We start from the raw sequence: 16,432 nt of genomic DNA, 5'->3' as shown, positions 1-16,432 counted from the left end.
GGAACTCAGGCCTTTTGAATCTGTGTTCTCAAGATCCCCCATCATCTCATTTCTGATCATTCTTTAACTCTTGGGATGCCAATGACTGTGTCTACACTACTTGATTGACAAGTTATGTATGTTATCAGTTCACTTCAGTGAACTCTAGGACTTACAGATCCTTACCCAACTAGAGAGGCAAAGAAAACAAAGGTAGGCAGAAGACTGTGCCCTGCACACAGCAGGCGGGCATGGTCTGTGCCCAATATCGTGATGTTTTGCTGAAAGTGTGCTACTGCCACACACTCTAGCCAAAAGCTCAACATGGGATTTCGATTCAGCAGTTGTCTTTTGTCTTGGTTACAAATATTACTTTTGCATTGTATTGATTTATTCTTTAATCACTTTCCTTTCTACTCCCTTTCCTGTAATTCAATGGGCTGTGTTTATTCCCTGGAAAGAAATACAAAGTGGCTCCTGGAGCAACCATTATCACAAACTCTCAGGTGACCTTCAGCTGGCAAATCTCTCTTAACTAGTTAATCATCAGTTCCCAAAGCAGAATTCTGAGAAGTATCTTTGACTCCTTCATCTCTCACATTAACACCTCCCCCACTCCCAATCTCTTGTGCACAACCAAAGACAAAGACATTCAAATGTAGGATGACTGTAATTTATTGTCCAAACTCAGATACTTTTGAGGATGAAGAAGGACACTATTAATAACTGTGCTAGGTAAAATGAGACATATCTTCACTGTGTTCACAAAGAAGGTGCTGGTATAAGGAAGACTTCAACTGGAAAGTGGTCGTGGAGATAAAGTAGAAGATAATATACTGAAAATGTAAATATGACCAGGTCTCCTGAAGCTTATCTTTCCCCAACCCTATCTACCAGGTAAATGTCAGTTTCCCCTAGGCAGCAAATAACCCTCCCTCTACATAGTCTAGTCCTTATCACTCCTCCTTTCATATTTTGTTCAGATTTGCTTAGTTCCAAAATATATGAAGCTATTTATGCCACCGTGCCTTTGCACATTCTATTCTTTGACTGGAAAGCCTTTTCCTCACTTTCTATTTTTAAGTCAATTGTTACTTCCTCTTGGAAACCTTCCCTGACTGAGCCTTTAGACAGGGTCTATCCCTTTGCCCCTGGTTAACATTTGTGTGTCTTTGTCACCACATGTATCATGCTGCAATATCCTCGGTGATTTGAGTAACTGGGTTTACTTTGGGGACTTCATCTATTATGGTATTAGGTGGCTCTAGTTTTCCTAGTACAAGTTGACCCTTGAACAATATGGGGGTTGGGGGGCCACTCCCACACGGTTGAAAATGAGTATAATTTTTGACTCTCCCAAAACTTAACAGCTTACTGTTGACTGGAAGCCTTACCAAAAACATTTACAGTTGATTAATACGTATTTGTATGTTACATGTATTATATACTGTATTCTTATGATAAAGCTAGAGAAGAGAACATGTTAAGAAATTCATAAGAGAAAATACATTTAGAGCACTCTATTGAAAAAAAATCAGCATATAAGTGGATGTGCACAGTTCAAACATGTGCTGTTCAAGGGTCGGTTATAATTGCTAACACTTGTGCTTAGTGGAACTGCCCATGGGTAACAGGGTCCCTCGAAGACTTCTCATTTTGATTCTATAACTGTTAAAATAGTTTATTTATAAAACATATAAGACCTAAAAACTATTTTAGAAATTTAATCTTACATCTGATTCAAAATTCCACCCCCGCTCCCCAATACCAGGAACACAGACACACGTATCCACATACTCATGCACTCGCACATACACAGGGCTCTTGATGCTTGGTCTGGAGGAGTCTGCCCCCTCCTGTATTCCCTCATCCACAAGTGTATCCCTATGGCACTATGGTGGAGAGCAGGGATATAAAAACACACCATTTCCTTATATAACCACCTGCAACAAGGTGGTAATATTTTCTTGGATGACTTAAGTGTCTTAAGATAACCCTTACTGGAATTGGTACAGATAGGCAGGTGCTCCAAAAATCCTCCCTGACAGAGGGTGCTGGTGATGGGATTGAAGCAGTTGCCCATGGAGCCTCTGTAGTTTCTTGCTGGTCTGTTACTTCCACCAACTGGTCCCCATCTGGCACCATCCTGACCTTGTTCCTTGACTTCTTTGCCTCACATTGCACTGGCCCCTGGCAATCCTGTTTTCATTTTCACCTCCACTCCCTTCCGACTCAGATCCATCTGCCCAACCCCTTGGGAGGATGGGGACCTGGGAATAACAGAAATACCCTTTGCCCCTCTCTTCTTGGCTTTAGCAGCATGGAACAAGTCAACAAATGTACAAACCATGAGAAAATCAAACATCAGTGTCCAATTCTCCCACAGACTTTATGAGTAATTCTCTTGGGGCTACTCTCTTTGACTTTGGAGAGAGCAGGGGCAGCCAAGTTTTTATACCTGTACTCCTCTCTCCTAGTCCCTTTCTTTTATCAATAGGGAGGGAGAGGACAGGGTGTGTAAGTATGTTGAGGAGCAGTACTGTCCATGTTGATGAAATGATGCTTCTTGGAAAGTTCTACAGGGAGGTGGGAAAATTTGCCTTTGGCTTAGAATGTGGGGCACTTCTCTCTTTTTTTTTTTTATAAATCAGCTCTGAGCTTTGTCAATTTTCAGAACACAGAAGAAATACACTGTACTCCCAAACATTCTGCAACATATATATAACTCTGTTCTCCAACCATCACCTTGACCAGAAATAAACTTACAGAAGGGATTGCATTTTATCCTGCTCCACAGTACTGGATGCATCTGGGACTTGATAGTCATGGACTACATTGAGCTCTAATACTAATTGTGAAAACATTTCTAGAAGTCTACAACATTTTTTTGCAGTGAGAAGGTGCAGTGTTTTTGATCTGAGCTGGGCGATGGCTTGAGACAGAGCGTAGTGGGTAGGTCCCCCAACCTGGAGAAGCCCAACAGAGATACAAATCAACCCAGAAGCTTTTAATCAGATTTTCTCCCTGGTGGCAATGTCCTGACCAGTCAGTCACCTGGTGTCAGACAGGGGAGAGCCAAAGGCAGGTGCTCTTGTTTTGGGGACCCCCACACTAACTGCAGTAGCCCAGTGGCCAGGGTTCTTTACCTTGTGAGAAATCAGAGCTCTGGGAGGCCCCAGGAGAGTGTGTGTGGTTTCCTATTTTACTGTGACAAGGAGTTTAAAATGGCCTCAAATGTCCACTTTAATATAAAGACTAGTCTACTACAGATTCATTCATTAAAATTTCATTTTTACAAGCATGGGCATACCTACCCAGGTTTTCTTACTCTTGTAGAAATGAGGTCAAAATGAGCCTAAAGGTGTTTCTTGGTGTTTGTATCTTCTGCTAGGTATGATACATGAGTGTGTGCATGCTTGTTGTTCTTGCTACCTTGGTGGCAAAGCTACGTCATTCCACAGGAGCAGCCTCCACCGCCATGTTTAACTGTGAGCCATTACCAGGAAAGAAACTCTCTTCATTTCCCAACGTGACTTTTTGCATCTTCCTAGTCTCGTATATGGTCTTACCTCATGCTTTGCCATTAAAACTGTTGCTCCATCAAGGCACTCTAAAAACAGGTAATGTTTCATAACACTACTGTGTCTACTTCCCTGATCTTCACCTCTAGAAGTACCCAGTGGGTCATACCATTCAACAGCAAAACAAACAAACAAACAGAAGAGAAAAAGTGGTTGAAACACACTATCTGTGCTGAGCCCAAATTCCAAAATATGTGTCCTTTTGTAAATTCTTCAGTAAGATTACTTATATTTCCTATTCCAGTTTAAGCATTTGGTCAGGGATATCCACATGACAGTGTAATTGGAAAAAGAAATGAGTGTTTGCCTTTGGTTTCATTTTATTGCTTCTTGGAAGAAAGCTCCATATAATAATTTTCTGGTCCAGTTCTCTACTCTCCAACTATGGGGTGGGAGGGGTGCAGGAGCTGGGGGAGGAGCAGAGAGAAGGCTGTGCTGCATCCACATCATTTTCTTATTTTACTACATGTGGGAGGAGTCTCTGAAATGAGACTTTAATTCTCTTGTTGAAATACCTGCATTTTATAAAACAAATTATCAAAACCTGGTCAGAGAGGATGAGAAAAAATTTTCCCTGAAAGCTTCTGTAGAGATGCAACAACAACCCCAGATTCGTTCAAAATGAAATTTGGGTAAAAAGGGGGCTTTTAGAGAATGAACAGTGCTGCTTTCCTGCCCTCTGAAGGGGCTGATGGGAAAGGAGGCCATGTTTAGTATTGAGCTAGCTGATTAAATACCCCAGATCTAGGAGGAGCCCTAGGGCTTCTATCAGCATATACTTCTGGCAGCCCAAATTTCATGCCTTTGCCTTTCTGTGAGGCTCTTCTAGTTCCCGTTCTTGTGATGTCACTAAAGTTCCTCTAATCCATGAGTGGGCAATGCATGAAACCTAACTCTTTGTCTGATCTGTGCCCTGGCCTAGGGTACAGATGGAAGAAAGCTGCTTAAGATAATGACTTAAAGTAGGGAAAGATATCTGGATTTAGCCACTCCCCCTGTCCTTCTTATGTTACATAGATAACGGAAAACGTACCCTGGAGCTGGAAATTGAGGTACTGCCCTTATGCCTTCTTTGCCTGGCCAAAGTCTACTGATGCCTTAGACTCAGGTCAAATGATGGCTCCTGGAAGCCACCCTCTCCATGCCCCATCTATAAGTCTATACTTAGACTAGATTAAGGGCCATTTTGTATTTTTCCATGGGTATTCCATAAGATCCCCTACTGCAGGTTGTTCTACATTGAGTTGCAAAGTCATCACGGCCTTCCCAAATCTGACCCCCACCCCCTCCATTTCTCTCTCACCAAGCGTGCTTTACTGGACTCATAGGTAACATACCTAATTGCACCTTAAGGTAGGGATTATGATGTAACATCATAATACATTGTAAGTCAGACACTCTTGGTTTGGTGCCTAGTCTTGCTATAATCTAAGTCAAGCTTACCAGCTTTTCTTGGTGTTCATTTTCAAATCTATAAAAATTAAGATAATCATATTCTGTTTACCATACAGGCTCAACATGAAGATTAAAGGATATACTGTAGGTAGAATGCTTTGCCAAACATTAAGTGTAGCAATAAGGAGAGAACACCTATTTTATCATCTTTTAGATTTTTGCATCACTGTGAGCCACGCAACCCCACCATACCCCTATAAGGTGGATATCTATTATTTTTCAGAGAAGGGCACATCTGAGTTATAGTTTTATGAACCTCCCTAAGGTTACATGGATAACAGCAGTGAAGCTTAGATCTGAACCCAAGGCCTCTGAGAGTGGAGCTCACACTCCTAGCCACTGACCTCAGAAGTTTCCTAACATTCTGTCCGCTAAGATCCAGCAATTTAGTGGGACCTGTTTCCAGCCTCTGTGCTCTCAGTTCTATGATGTAACAACAGCAATTTACCTGATGTACTTCTAAGGAAAGTTTAACCTTCCTGACTTTCTGTCTTGCTTAATTGTCAGTGCTCACACAGTGATTCCAGAGGATGCCTCTTTACAGGGGCCAAGAGTCGGAGCTGAAAGTCAGAAAGCTGTTTCCATAAAGTCTCTGACATTAGGGAGAGATGATATCCTTTAGTCTGTGAGCGCTAGAATTGTGGTCAGATAACCTGAAGTCAAATCCCAGCTCTGCCAGTAAAGTAACACGCCCTTGGAAAGCAGCTTGGCTTCTTAAAACCTTCATTTGCTTAGATTGTTTTTTTTCTTTTTCTTATCTCTAAATTTGCTACAAAATCCTCTTCTTTTGACATGACTGAAGACTTAAATGAGTCAAATGCATGTGAGAGCACTTTGCAAGTTACATGGAAGCAGAGGTAATTATTACTTTTTCAAGAACGCAAAGTCCTCGTCCAGCAAACCATTTAATATGTATGTACACACAAAAAGTCAACAGAGATAATTTCTGAAGTCTTATGAGTAACCAAAGGTCCAGATCACTGCAGGAGGCTGGAAAAGATTCATTAAAATGATCATTCAAGCCTGAACGTGTAGACAGAGCAGGGACATTGAAGAATGACATCATTCCATTTAATGGAAAGTACAGAGCCTCCTCCCGGAGGCTTCCCAGCAATAGAAGTAGGACCTCCTGAGAGGGACAGGGTGCATTCAATTCATACAATGAACACCCTCACTTAAAACCTACCCAAGTTTCAAAATATAACCATCGGAGCCTATTTGAATACAGAGAGTTATTTTAAGTGTGTGATTCATTCCACACAGCCCTATCTCTGGGAATCTGGTAGTGAATTTGGATCAATGATTTTAGTGACAGTTCCACTAAATCATCACCCTTCTATCCCAGGGATGTAACTCAGAAAAAAGCAACAGAAAGGTACCACCAATAGGAAAATGGGATGGACTTTAAATATAGCATAAAGAGGCTGTTTGGAAGATCTGCCTGTAATTCTGTGTGTGGAAGTGAGGGAGAGTCAGAGGTTAAAGAGAGCGGTGATGTTTAGGTCTATGGACGGTGAGAAAAAGAGGCCATACTCTGAGCACAAGTTCAGAATGACAGAAGGACAGCATAAAATGAAAATGGTTTTTAAGTGACATTACAAAGGAAAGGTGACACTAAGTAGCGCCATGTTTGTGGACTTCTGATTAACCACAGGATTAAAAGCTGAAGATTTTAGATCTAAGCAGCCTCCTGTTAGGGATAGAAAAAATTCACCAAGCTTAAGAAAAGTAGCAGCAGAAAGGCATGTGCTATTTTTAGTGTTTTGATAAATAGTTTGGAGCTTCTTGAAAGGGAGTGAGGTTGTCAAGGGAGCTAAATGAACAGGAGCCCGGGGACTGGTCATTTTCTTAAGAGCCAGGAACACGTAGGAAGGTTTGAGCAACATGAAAAGGCATGTGTGCTTCTGACAATGGTACTTTGTTCTCCATTTAATAGACAGGAAAATGCACACCTCACAGATCTGAAGTCTTGGATGAACCGTTCCTGTATCTGTCCACTGTTTTGGACAGCAGTAATAAACTCACTTCTTAGATACAGATGGATAAACCGAACTGGTTAGCACAGAACTTACAGAGCTAGTGATGGCCCATGAGGTGACCACATCAGGCCAAACCTATCTTTTGAGGTCTGGGGGCTCTGGCATGTTTTTCATATATTTCTCCTTCTTGTCTTATAATTGCAGGGCATCTCAAGTGACATTTTCCACACAAGTGCTGTATGTTTAATGCTTTTTGGCACATCCTAGCTCTGACCTCCTCAGATGTAGCTTCTTGTAAGAGATGGCACTTGAGGTGAATTGTAAATTGCGTGCCTTTGAAGATGGAAACTAGCCCTGAGTTGTTTCTCACATAGTGAGGTGGAGATACTGGGTTTGAGAGCTGTATGTAGGCTCAGTGGATGGATTATAAGGAAAGAAGGGTGCAGGGGCGAAGGTTGGCAGGAGGTCACGATTCGGGCAGGCTGACTGGATACTGCTTGGTACTCAATGTGCATCAGCATACATGTAATGAACCCTGATCTAAATTTTAAACAGGTATGGTTTCTCAAATAAGTCCACCAAAGAGCTAAAAAAAGAGCTGACTCTTATCTAGGAAACTCCATTTTTAGGTCTGCTTAACCGAGGTTCTGAATAAAGTCTCCAAACCCTTCTGCCTTCTGCACCTTGGTGGCCTCTATTTGCCCGTGGAGGTGCCTTCAGGAGCACAGGTGAGGGATCTCATTCTATAGGACTGAGAAGATAGCAGGAGAGCCAACCACAGCATGGCCTACTAGCAAGCCCTCTGACAGCCTCACCCAACAGCCAGCTAGCAGAGTCTTTTCCACCTCTTCCAAGCTTCCTCTCGAGAAGAAAGTTAAAACTACTGGGCACCAACAAATCCTTTCATGGAGACAGCTATCAGAATCTGTTTAAGCCATCTGTTTCTCTGGCTGTTTTTCCTTTCAGTGTTTTTCCTTCATGCGTTCTTTGCTCACAACAGAAAATCTAGTCTAAAATAACCAAGATGTTAAGTTGGAAAATGCCAGAGGTATACATCCAGTTTATGAGAGAAATTGCTTTCTAAAGAGGAGCTGGGCTGATCTTGTGTGGAGGAAAGCAACGTTTCCACAAATATTATACTTGCGCTAAGAAAATAAGCAACTACTTTCATTAAAAGACTCCGCAACAAGATTTGTATTTGTTCATGTAATTGAATTTAATGCTACTGAAATTTGTCAGACCTGAAAACTATTGTGGCGTAGATGGTACTTTCACATTGAGGAAGATTACCTGAGAAAACCGCTCTCAGCCTAGAGCAGCAGGTCTTGTGCTGACCTGAAAAGGTGATAGGTCAATCATTTTCAGCATTTGCATAATGCCTAGCCCCAAAGGACACCTCCTGGGATGATTTGTTTTGTTTTGTTTTGTGTTGTTCTGAGAGGAAGACTCTGTGAAGCAGTCATTATTGATGGAGGGGCCCTGCTAATGCCTTGCCTACTGATTCAGTTTTACATTTAGTGTCTGCAGACCAGAGGTCAGTGACCTAGATTAGTAACCCAAAATTGCAGAGCCAGCTCTGTATGTTTTCATGCTAGCCAATAGTTTTGCAACTGGTTTTTTCCCCTCTATGTAGCCAAGTAACTCACAGATTTTAGCTGCACACTTTCACACCAAGTTATCTTAAAAACCTCAGAATTTCTGCAGAAGCTCCATTCCATATTCAAAATGTCATCAATATGTCATGCTTCTCTGTTTCTCACCTGGGTTCACCTTGGTTGATGGACATGTAGATCTCCCAAGAATTCTCTTCTGGGATGGCGCCATGTGGTATGAGTAAACTCACCCCTAAAACAGAAAAAGTCAAGAGGTTATTTCAATGATCTGTAAGCCCCTCAGTCGAGCACCTTATAGATGTGTGCTCTCTCGCTCTCTCTTTCTCTCTCTCTCTCTCTCTCTCTCACACACACACACAAATCTCACAGCAATTTATGAAATCCTGATCTTTGAAAAGTTTAAAAAGTCCAAGATAATAATAGAGAAAACATTGTTTCCCAACAGTGACATAAAGAGGAGCATGTTATTTGACTGTGTACTCAAGGTTTTTAATTTAAGGTCTTCCTGGCATTTTTTAATTCTCTTAAAAGACTGGGTGTCCTGAGACCAGGCACTATCGAACATATCTGAGAATATAAGAGTTTATCAGTGTATCTGTTAATCTGCTGCAAAATTTAGGAACGTATTGCAGTATCTTGTCTCTCTCCAGTCATTTCCTGAAAAGGTATCGAGATGGTGGGCGAGCCCTCTAATGCTTTTCTCAGGCCTGGTATGAAATTGTCTTATAAATTATGCACCTCAAAGTAAGTTTAAAGAGGTGATCAATGGAGTACTGTATTTTGTCCAGAAAACTGGAGGGGGAAAAAAAAAGCATGGATAAGCTTAGGGACATTGTAGGTTGTTGTATAGCTGGTATTTCGTCCTCTATTTGCAAACTGAAGCTAAAAAAGATGAAAGTTAAAGGCAACGTAACCATATTTATGGTGGTGTCAAATAAGAAAAAAATCAGCAGCCTAACTCCAGCAAAATCCTACAGCGCGAGGGGGGAAGGCTCAGGAAGGCACATCACACTGCGTCTGCAGTGTCCTTTCTCTCCTCTTGTCTACTGCGAAGTAAATATTTCACTTTGGCCAAGAAAGAGGAATCTAGACAGGGCAGAGATGCTCTTTAATGTAGCTTCTTGTTTATGAAAAGAAATGAAATAGAGACACAGTAAGATCTTTGCAAAATAAAATCTCAGAACATCCTCCTATTCTCTGAATAATGTAGTTCCCACCTTTCCCCCTTTCATTAGAGCTAATGTAATTGCACAGAAAGCTTTCAGGTTGCTGATGGTAATTTACATCTAGAGATGGCAGGCTTTACTGATACCCTTCTATGTGCCTGTTAGCTGCTATAGAATCAAGGAATGCAAGACTCATTGCAAAACAAGTAATTTGTGATGCACATTTATGAGCATTATTCAGTAACATGCTAGTTATCATCAGTATCATTCGCCAGCACTAAGAATGAGGCACATTTAAATCTTGCTTACAGCTTTTCAGCAAGAGTATCCATTTATATTCTGGACTTTAATGTCAATGGAACTGTAATTGCCATACTTAGGGGCCTCTGATCAGGCTCCTCCTTTCATTTCCTGTTCTTTTTTAAATGTAGTTGCCAAATGAAGTGGACTTCAGTACATCCTTCCCTGCTGTTGAGCAGAAGTTGTAATACACAGGATAATCTATGTGTGGATGTCAAGCTGAATGTACACCCTAGAAATTATGTATTCTCTCTTAGTTTGACACAGTGGTTTTCCTCTGTTACCTCCCTTTTAGACGACCTAGGCCCTTGTGACAGTAGAGACATTCAGTCCTTACGCCTTAATTTTTAAAAATTTGACAGAGAGAGAGAGCACAAGCAAGGAGAGCAGCAGACAGAGGGAGAGGGAGAAGCAGACTCCCTGCTGAACAGGGAGCCTGATGTGGGGCTCGATTCCAGGACCCTGGGACATGACCTGAGCCTGCTTAAGTGACTGAGTCACTGAGGTACCCCATTTTCTTATTCCTTGGCTTGGATATAGAAGCAAAGGAGGCAACATCAAGCAAAGATGCCATCCTTAGCAGTTACCCCAAAACAATAACTTCATTGTGCTCCCATTTTTCTTTTCCCATTCTTTTCTTTTTTTAAGGTACAATTCACATGCAAGAAATTGTACCCATTTTAAGAGTACAAATTGATGTGTTTCTGACATGCATACTCTCATGTAATGACCACCATGATCAAGATATAGAACACTGCCATTTCCACAGAGTTGCCTTGTGCCCTTTAGAGTCAATTTTTTAATTTCCAATGCAAATGGTCACGTTTTGCTTTCTGACGTGTTGGTTAGCTTGCCGTTTGCAAACTTTCAAATAAATCATACAGTGCATGTAAAATAAAAAAGTAATGATGGCTCATTACATCAATAACATGTTGTACAACGCTTGGCACAGAGTAGGCACTCAAAAAACATCCTGAATGGATGAAGTAATAGGATTTAAAACTTTTTTTTTTTTTTAAAGCCAGGTTCTGAGACACGGTCTCTTCTCTAGATCATCAGTGCCTGATGGTCAACTCCCATATCAAATCAGAATAAATATATGTGTAGACTTTTGAGATAGGGCTGTTTGTAGAACAGATCATATCTCATTCCTTTCAAGTCAGCTTAATTCCCTATGTTCAGATTGAAACATTATTCATAATACTCCTAAATACGACCTGAATCTACAGGATCATTAGAGCTTTAAACGATTTCATCTTTCCTTCAATCAGAAATTTTATGATTATCTTTCGAACATACTTCCCTCCTCCCACTTTAAACATGCAAATTGTAAATGGAGATGGGACATAGTCAAACACAGAGGCAGGATCAAGATGGGTGGTAGTGTGGGTGGCAAGCAGTATCTTATGAAGAATGAAAGGTATAGTGGGGGAATCCTTATGCCTGTGGGCCCCTAAAGGAGTGTCCATTTTCAATATGTCACTCACCAGTTACTTCTGATTAAAGAAACATACTCTCCCCCAAACTCCACCTGCTACCCTGACAGCCTTTTACTTGATATGACAACAGAACCACCTGTCTGAGTTTCTTGCTTCATATTTTGCATAATAAATGATTTCTACAGAGTGGGGGCCATCCCATCCCTTTTGAAAAATCATTGCCAGGCACCATACAATAATCTGGGAGGATGGCATTAGAACAATTTAATTGCTGTGCCTTGCTTCTTTACACTTATCCCCCTAGGGCATATTTTGCATTTATGTTCTGCAAATAACATAGCATATGTTTCAATTCCCCACACTTATTTTTCCTCAAACTCATTCCCAGTGAACAGCTTCAATCTTGTCCAGGCCTTCTTATTAGAAGCTTTGAAAATGCCCTTTTACAGAGGAAGTGTTTGGGAATCAGGCAATGCCATCAGAACTTTTAGATTTCAACACAAGTGCTTCTTAAGTCAGAAGGTATGAAAAAGAAAAATCTGTTTCATGATTTCATCTCACATTCTTTGATGAACGTTAAACAAGCAAGGCCAATGAATGGGTTGATCTTGGCATGCCTTCCACATGTGTAAACACACACAAAGATGGGAAGAGAGAGGAAAAGTGTGGGCCAGTTTATTCAGCAGATAATTACTGGGGGCCCCTGAAGTACCCCATACTGAGCTAGGAAAAGAATTCTAATCACTATATCCTGTTCTCAAGAAGGGGTTTGCATCATTTTCTTTTCCCAAAACCCACACTTCTAGTTTATAGATTCTTACAAGAAAGGTACTTGGTAAGCATGACTAACTGACTCATTCCACATTGAGCCTCCTGACTGCCAATTATGACCAGGGAGGATTACGTCACCCGTTGATTCTTGCGCATGTTTAAACGAAGATTCTTACCATGTCCTAAGACGTCAACCAAGGAAGATTTTGATAACTGAGAGTTCAGAACACAAAATCATGAGCAGGCCTGCACTGGAGGGCTATTTCTGAGGAAGCAACTGAGGCGGGAGACCATGACATTTCTCAACTTGAACCAAAGTGCGGGGTCAAGTCACGAGGCTGCCATAGGGTCAGTTAGCTGCAATGGGAGCTTCAGACTAGTCCTATTGGAGATTTCAATTTAGAGGATAAAAGGATCGATCTGGAGAGGGTGGTTAGCTGTAGCTCAGAGGGAAGGCTGTCAAGGCCCTGATGGTGCTGATTCAATGCTGTCTGACTGTTCTGTCACACTTACTGACAAGTGTGCTCTTTCCTTTCAGGAGCCAACCAGCAATGATTCACAGCACTACCTAATTCTCATTGCTTAGAAATCAGAGGAGACAGTGCCTTCTCCTGCCACCCAGTTAGGTCTTAGATGGCAACTCTGAAGACTAATCCATTGATAGGATGCCATTTTAAAAGTGATCTGGTCTGTACACCCTATGTGTCCTTATCAAAACATCAGGAAAATCTCCCTTCTCAGCAACAGGAGGAAAAAACTTCTTGAGAACTAATTGTATGCATGATATAGCCCTGGACTTGAAGTCTGCCTTCAAAAGAACAGCTCTGTACCGAACCTGCATTCTTGCTTATCATAAAGTAACATTAAAGCAAGGTCTATGGCCACCGACGGTGTTTATTAGGTCCCTTCCGGAGGAAATTTGACTCCAGGTGTCCTTCCGCTAAATTATCTACTAGTGTATAAACCATGTTTGGCTACAAAACATGGTATTTCTCAATCCTGTCAAGGAATGTTTTCAGTTAGTGCTTCCGGATCATGTTCTAGGGAATATATTTCAAGGGGGCTTAAGCTCTGGGGGCCACGAAAACCTTCTAGCAAATATGGCTGTCAATTCTAACAGGGCATCAAATAGAGCGGACCCTCCACACTGAGGTGAAGATTGCCAAATCTAATCTCTGTGTCGGTTCTGGCTTGCTGTATAAATCAGGGAGCCTTAGGGATCCACGTAAGTAGCAAAGATGGTAAGGATCTTAAAAACGAATCTTATGAGACATAATTACAGACACATAAAACATTTAAAAGAATGCTCAGAAATACACACACGCACACTTGACACCCACCTGTATTTGGCATGACTAAGCGTCCTCCTAAGTGGCCGAAGACCCCAGTGGTCCTCAGTTCTGTTCTTGTGGGGAGTGATGACAGATTCTGGATGTAGGGTGTTTTATTTCTGGGATGCATTGTACTAAAGCTGCGGTTGTTTCCGTGGGGAAAAGTCCCAGAATGATTCTTGCCATGGTACTCGGCTCTCTCAGACACGCCCAGGGACACCATGAATGAGCTCTGAACTTTGACTTTGATGTCGGACAAAGGGTTAAAGAGTGAGGCCTCTGTCATGAGCTCCTTGTCCAGAGGGTCCTGGAGGCAGATGGGCCCGCTATACGTTCGGCTGACCGTGAGGTCTGGTTGCATGGAAGAGTTCAGGAGCAGGGAGTTACCTGGTGAAAGAAAATCATTCTGTCACTCAGAAACTCAGACGCGTCACAGTGACCCCCTTACCTCTGCCTCTGCCATCTGTGTAGCATCCGTGCTCTTGCCAGCTGCCCTTCAGGGCTGCCCTGAGAATCTATGGCAGCTCTCACAGGCTGGACAGGAGGGAGTGGGGCCTTGGGATCGGGAGCTCTGGCTTGCACAGTGGATCTCTGAATGCCGCTGACCCGAATCGCTCCTCTTCCAGAGCTCCTCGGAGGCCATCTTTTCAAAACAAGTGTTCCTGCCACCCCGTCAGGCAACTCACTCAGGTATTATTGTTTATGTGATTATCTTAACTGGCAAAGAGAAGCTTAAAGGAAAATAAAAAGGAGGAAAGATGTTTTGCAATCCAGTTTGGAAGCAAAAATAACATCTGTTCCTTTTAAACGGCCAAGGGTGACACAGCACGGTGACTAGGTAGGGCTGTTTACAACCAGAGTGGCACTGGCGCAGCACATCTCACGTGGAATCCCGGGCCCTTTCTGGAGTTGGGAGAGGAAGTGATGTGTCCTCAGAGCAAAAGGGTCAGGAGACCCCATGGATCACGCCATGTCTGAGCAGTCAGTCTGCTCTAATAGCGCATATGTCACTCTGACAGGGAAAAGAGGCCCCACACGGGCAGAGCAGCTTAGAAAGGCTTCCTTTCTGTCTTGAAACAAATGAAAAAAAAAATCTTTACAAAAACATGAGAAATTGGACTTTCATCTGTTCGGGCTCAACCGATTTTTTTTTTCTAGGCCAAATATTAAAAAGAAATGCTGTGCTATTTTCTTGTGATGAAGTAATCTCATTTATTAGCAAATAACGAAATAACCCCCGGTCCCAAACCTCCCACCCATATCAGTCCGTCAATGTGACTTCTCAAATTGAAACCCAAACCATATTAAACAGTTTTCCTTTGGGGCCTGACAGAATGTTTAAAGTATGATATTTTTGAAAATGTAGCAATTCTAGGCCATATTGTATTAGTCGCTATTGTTCTTCTAACTCATAATTTGTAGCAACGCCAGCAGGAAATCTATAACCCTGGCTTTTCCCACCTCTTGTGCCGATGCTCTAAGAATCCAAAATCATAGAGGAGGAGGTTCAAAATGAGATGAAATGGCTTTGTAGATCTAAAGGCTCCTTGATGATGCTTTTTTTTTTTTTTTTCATGCTTGAGGCTCTGGTGCCAAGACGCAGGCACAATACGGAGCTGTGATTTTTAATGGAACGGCACTGAATTCTATAGGTCTCAGCCTTGTTCTTGTTTATGGCCTTCCCTGGCAAGAAGCAGGACTTGAGAACCATGTCACATCTGAAAAGAATTCGGAACAGGCCCCTCCACCAAGACCTGAAAAATCGTATTGCTGAGTCTCATGGCTATTTTATCTCAAGCCCTCACCTCCTGGAGCTCTCACCACCTTTCTGGCCACTTTTAAAAGACCCTTCTCACTTATGTGAAGCGAAGCAGCAAAAAGATTTCCTAGAGTTACACCTAAGTCTAACTTAAGGAGAAAATGCCTAATTATACAAATATTTATCTATGATAAGAGTCCATCTACAGTTTAAAGAAAGTTGGCTGATTGCCCCACAGTTCCCTTTGGAAATCCTTTTAAAACTTCCTGGTTCACTCTAAGTACGGCATTCTGTTGAAAAGTCTCATCACCATTCACCTTCTGGCTTTATTTGCTCAGAAGGGATGTCTCTCAGGACAACAGAGGTGAAAATAATATGAGAATCAATGTGAGGTGTATCTTCACAATGACTATAGGGTAGAGTAGAATTTTAATAAAAGAGTTTTGCTTTAATCACTAGCTTTGGGATATTCTTAGTTAAAAATAAAAACAAAATGGTGAAGTAAGTTTGGAAAGGCTATATATTCTATTAGAGATTCACAAAACAATGTAAGCTCTAAGGAGACCCACACTATGGAGATATGTTTCAGCTTATGCAAGTCAGCATTCTCAAAATGTTTAGGCGAGGGAACCACCCCCTCACCTGCTGCCTGCTGTTCTACGGAACACACTGGCATCCTGTGCCAAAGTAAGAGGAAACCATTAGCTTGTAGACTCCTATTCATTACATTTATTGAGCACCCTCTATATGCCAAGGGCTTATAATCCTTGTTATTCCAGGTTACTTAATCCTCAGGAGGACCCTCTGAGGTGGATACGAGTATCCCCATTTTATAGCTCTAAAAATTGGAACAGAGAAGATAATCAGTGAACTACGTCATATAGTAATTTGGGATTAATCTATTTGACTTCAAAGCCTCTGTCTCTGAAACAACTGTATTTCTTTTGTTTTAAAATGGTATGGTCTGAGATACTGAGGTCTTATTATTTGATGGAAGTATTTCCAGTTTCTTATGCAGTATAAAATCAGTTCTTTTTTCGATTTATTTCTAATTAAATC

General features: G+C 41.7%; 1 protein-coding gene across 1 annotated transcript in view; it reads right to left on the bottom strand.

The window, feature by feature from the left end:
* UNC5D (unc-5 netrin receptor D) overlaps positions 1-16,432 on the bottom strand; it is a 540,317-nt gene that overhangs the window by 52,810 nt on the left and 471,075 nt on the right. The window contains exons 10-11 of the mRNA XM_041751170.1: positions 13,624-14,001; positions 8,755-8,839 (exon numbers count right to left, since the gene is read on the bottom strand). Of these exons, the coding sequence (XP_041607104.1) occupies positions 8,755-8,839; positions 13,624-14,001 (463 nt within the window). The remainder of the gene's footprint in view (positions 1-8,754; positions 8,840-13,623; positions 14,002-16,432) is intronic.

The sequence above is a fragment of the Vulpes lagopus genome, chromosome 4 (assembly GCF_018345385.1).
Source record: "Vulpes lagopus strain Blue_001 chromosome 4, ASM1834538v1, whole genome shotgun sequence".
Classification (NCBI taxonomy): Eukaryota; Metazoa; Chordata; class Mammalia; order Carnivora; family Canidae; genus Vulpes; species Vulpes lagopus.
This window is presented reverse-complemented; position numbering and strand designations above follow the sequence as displayed.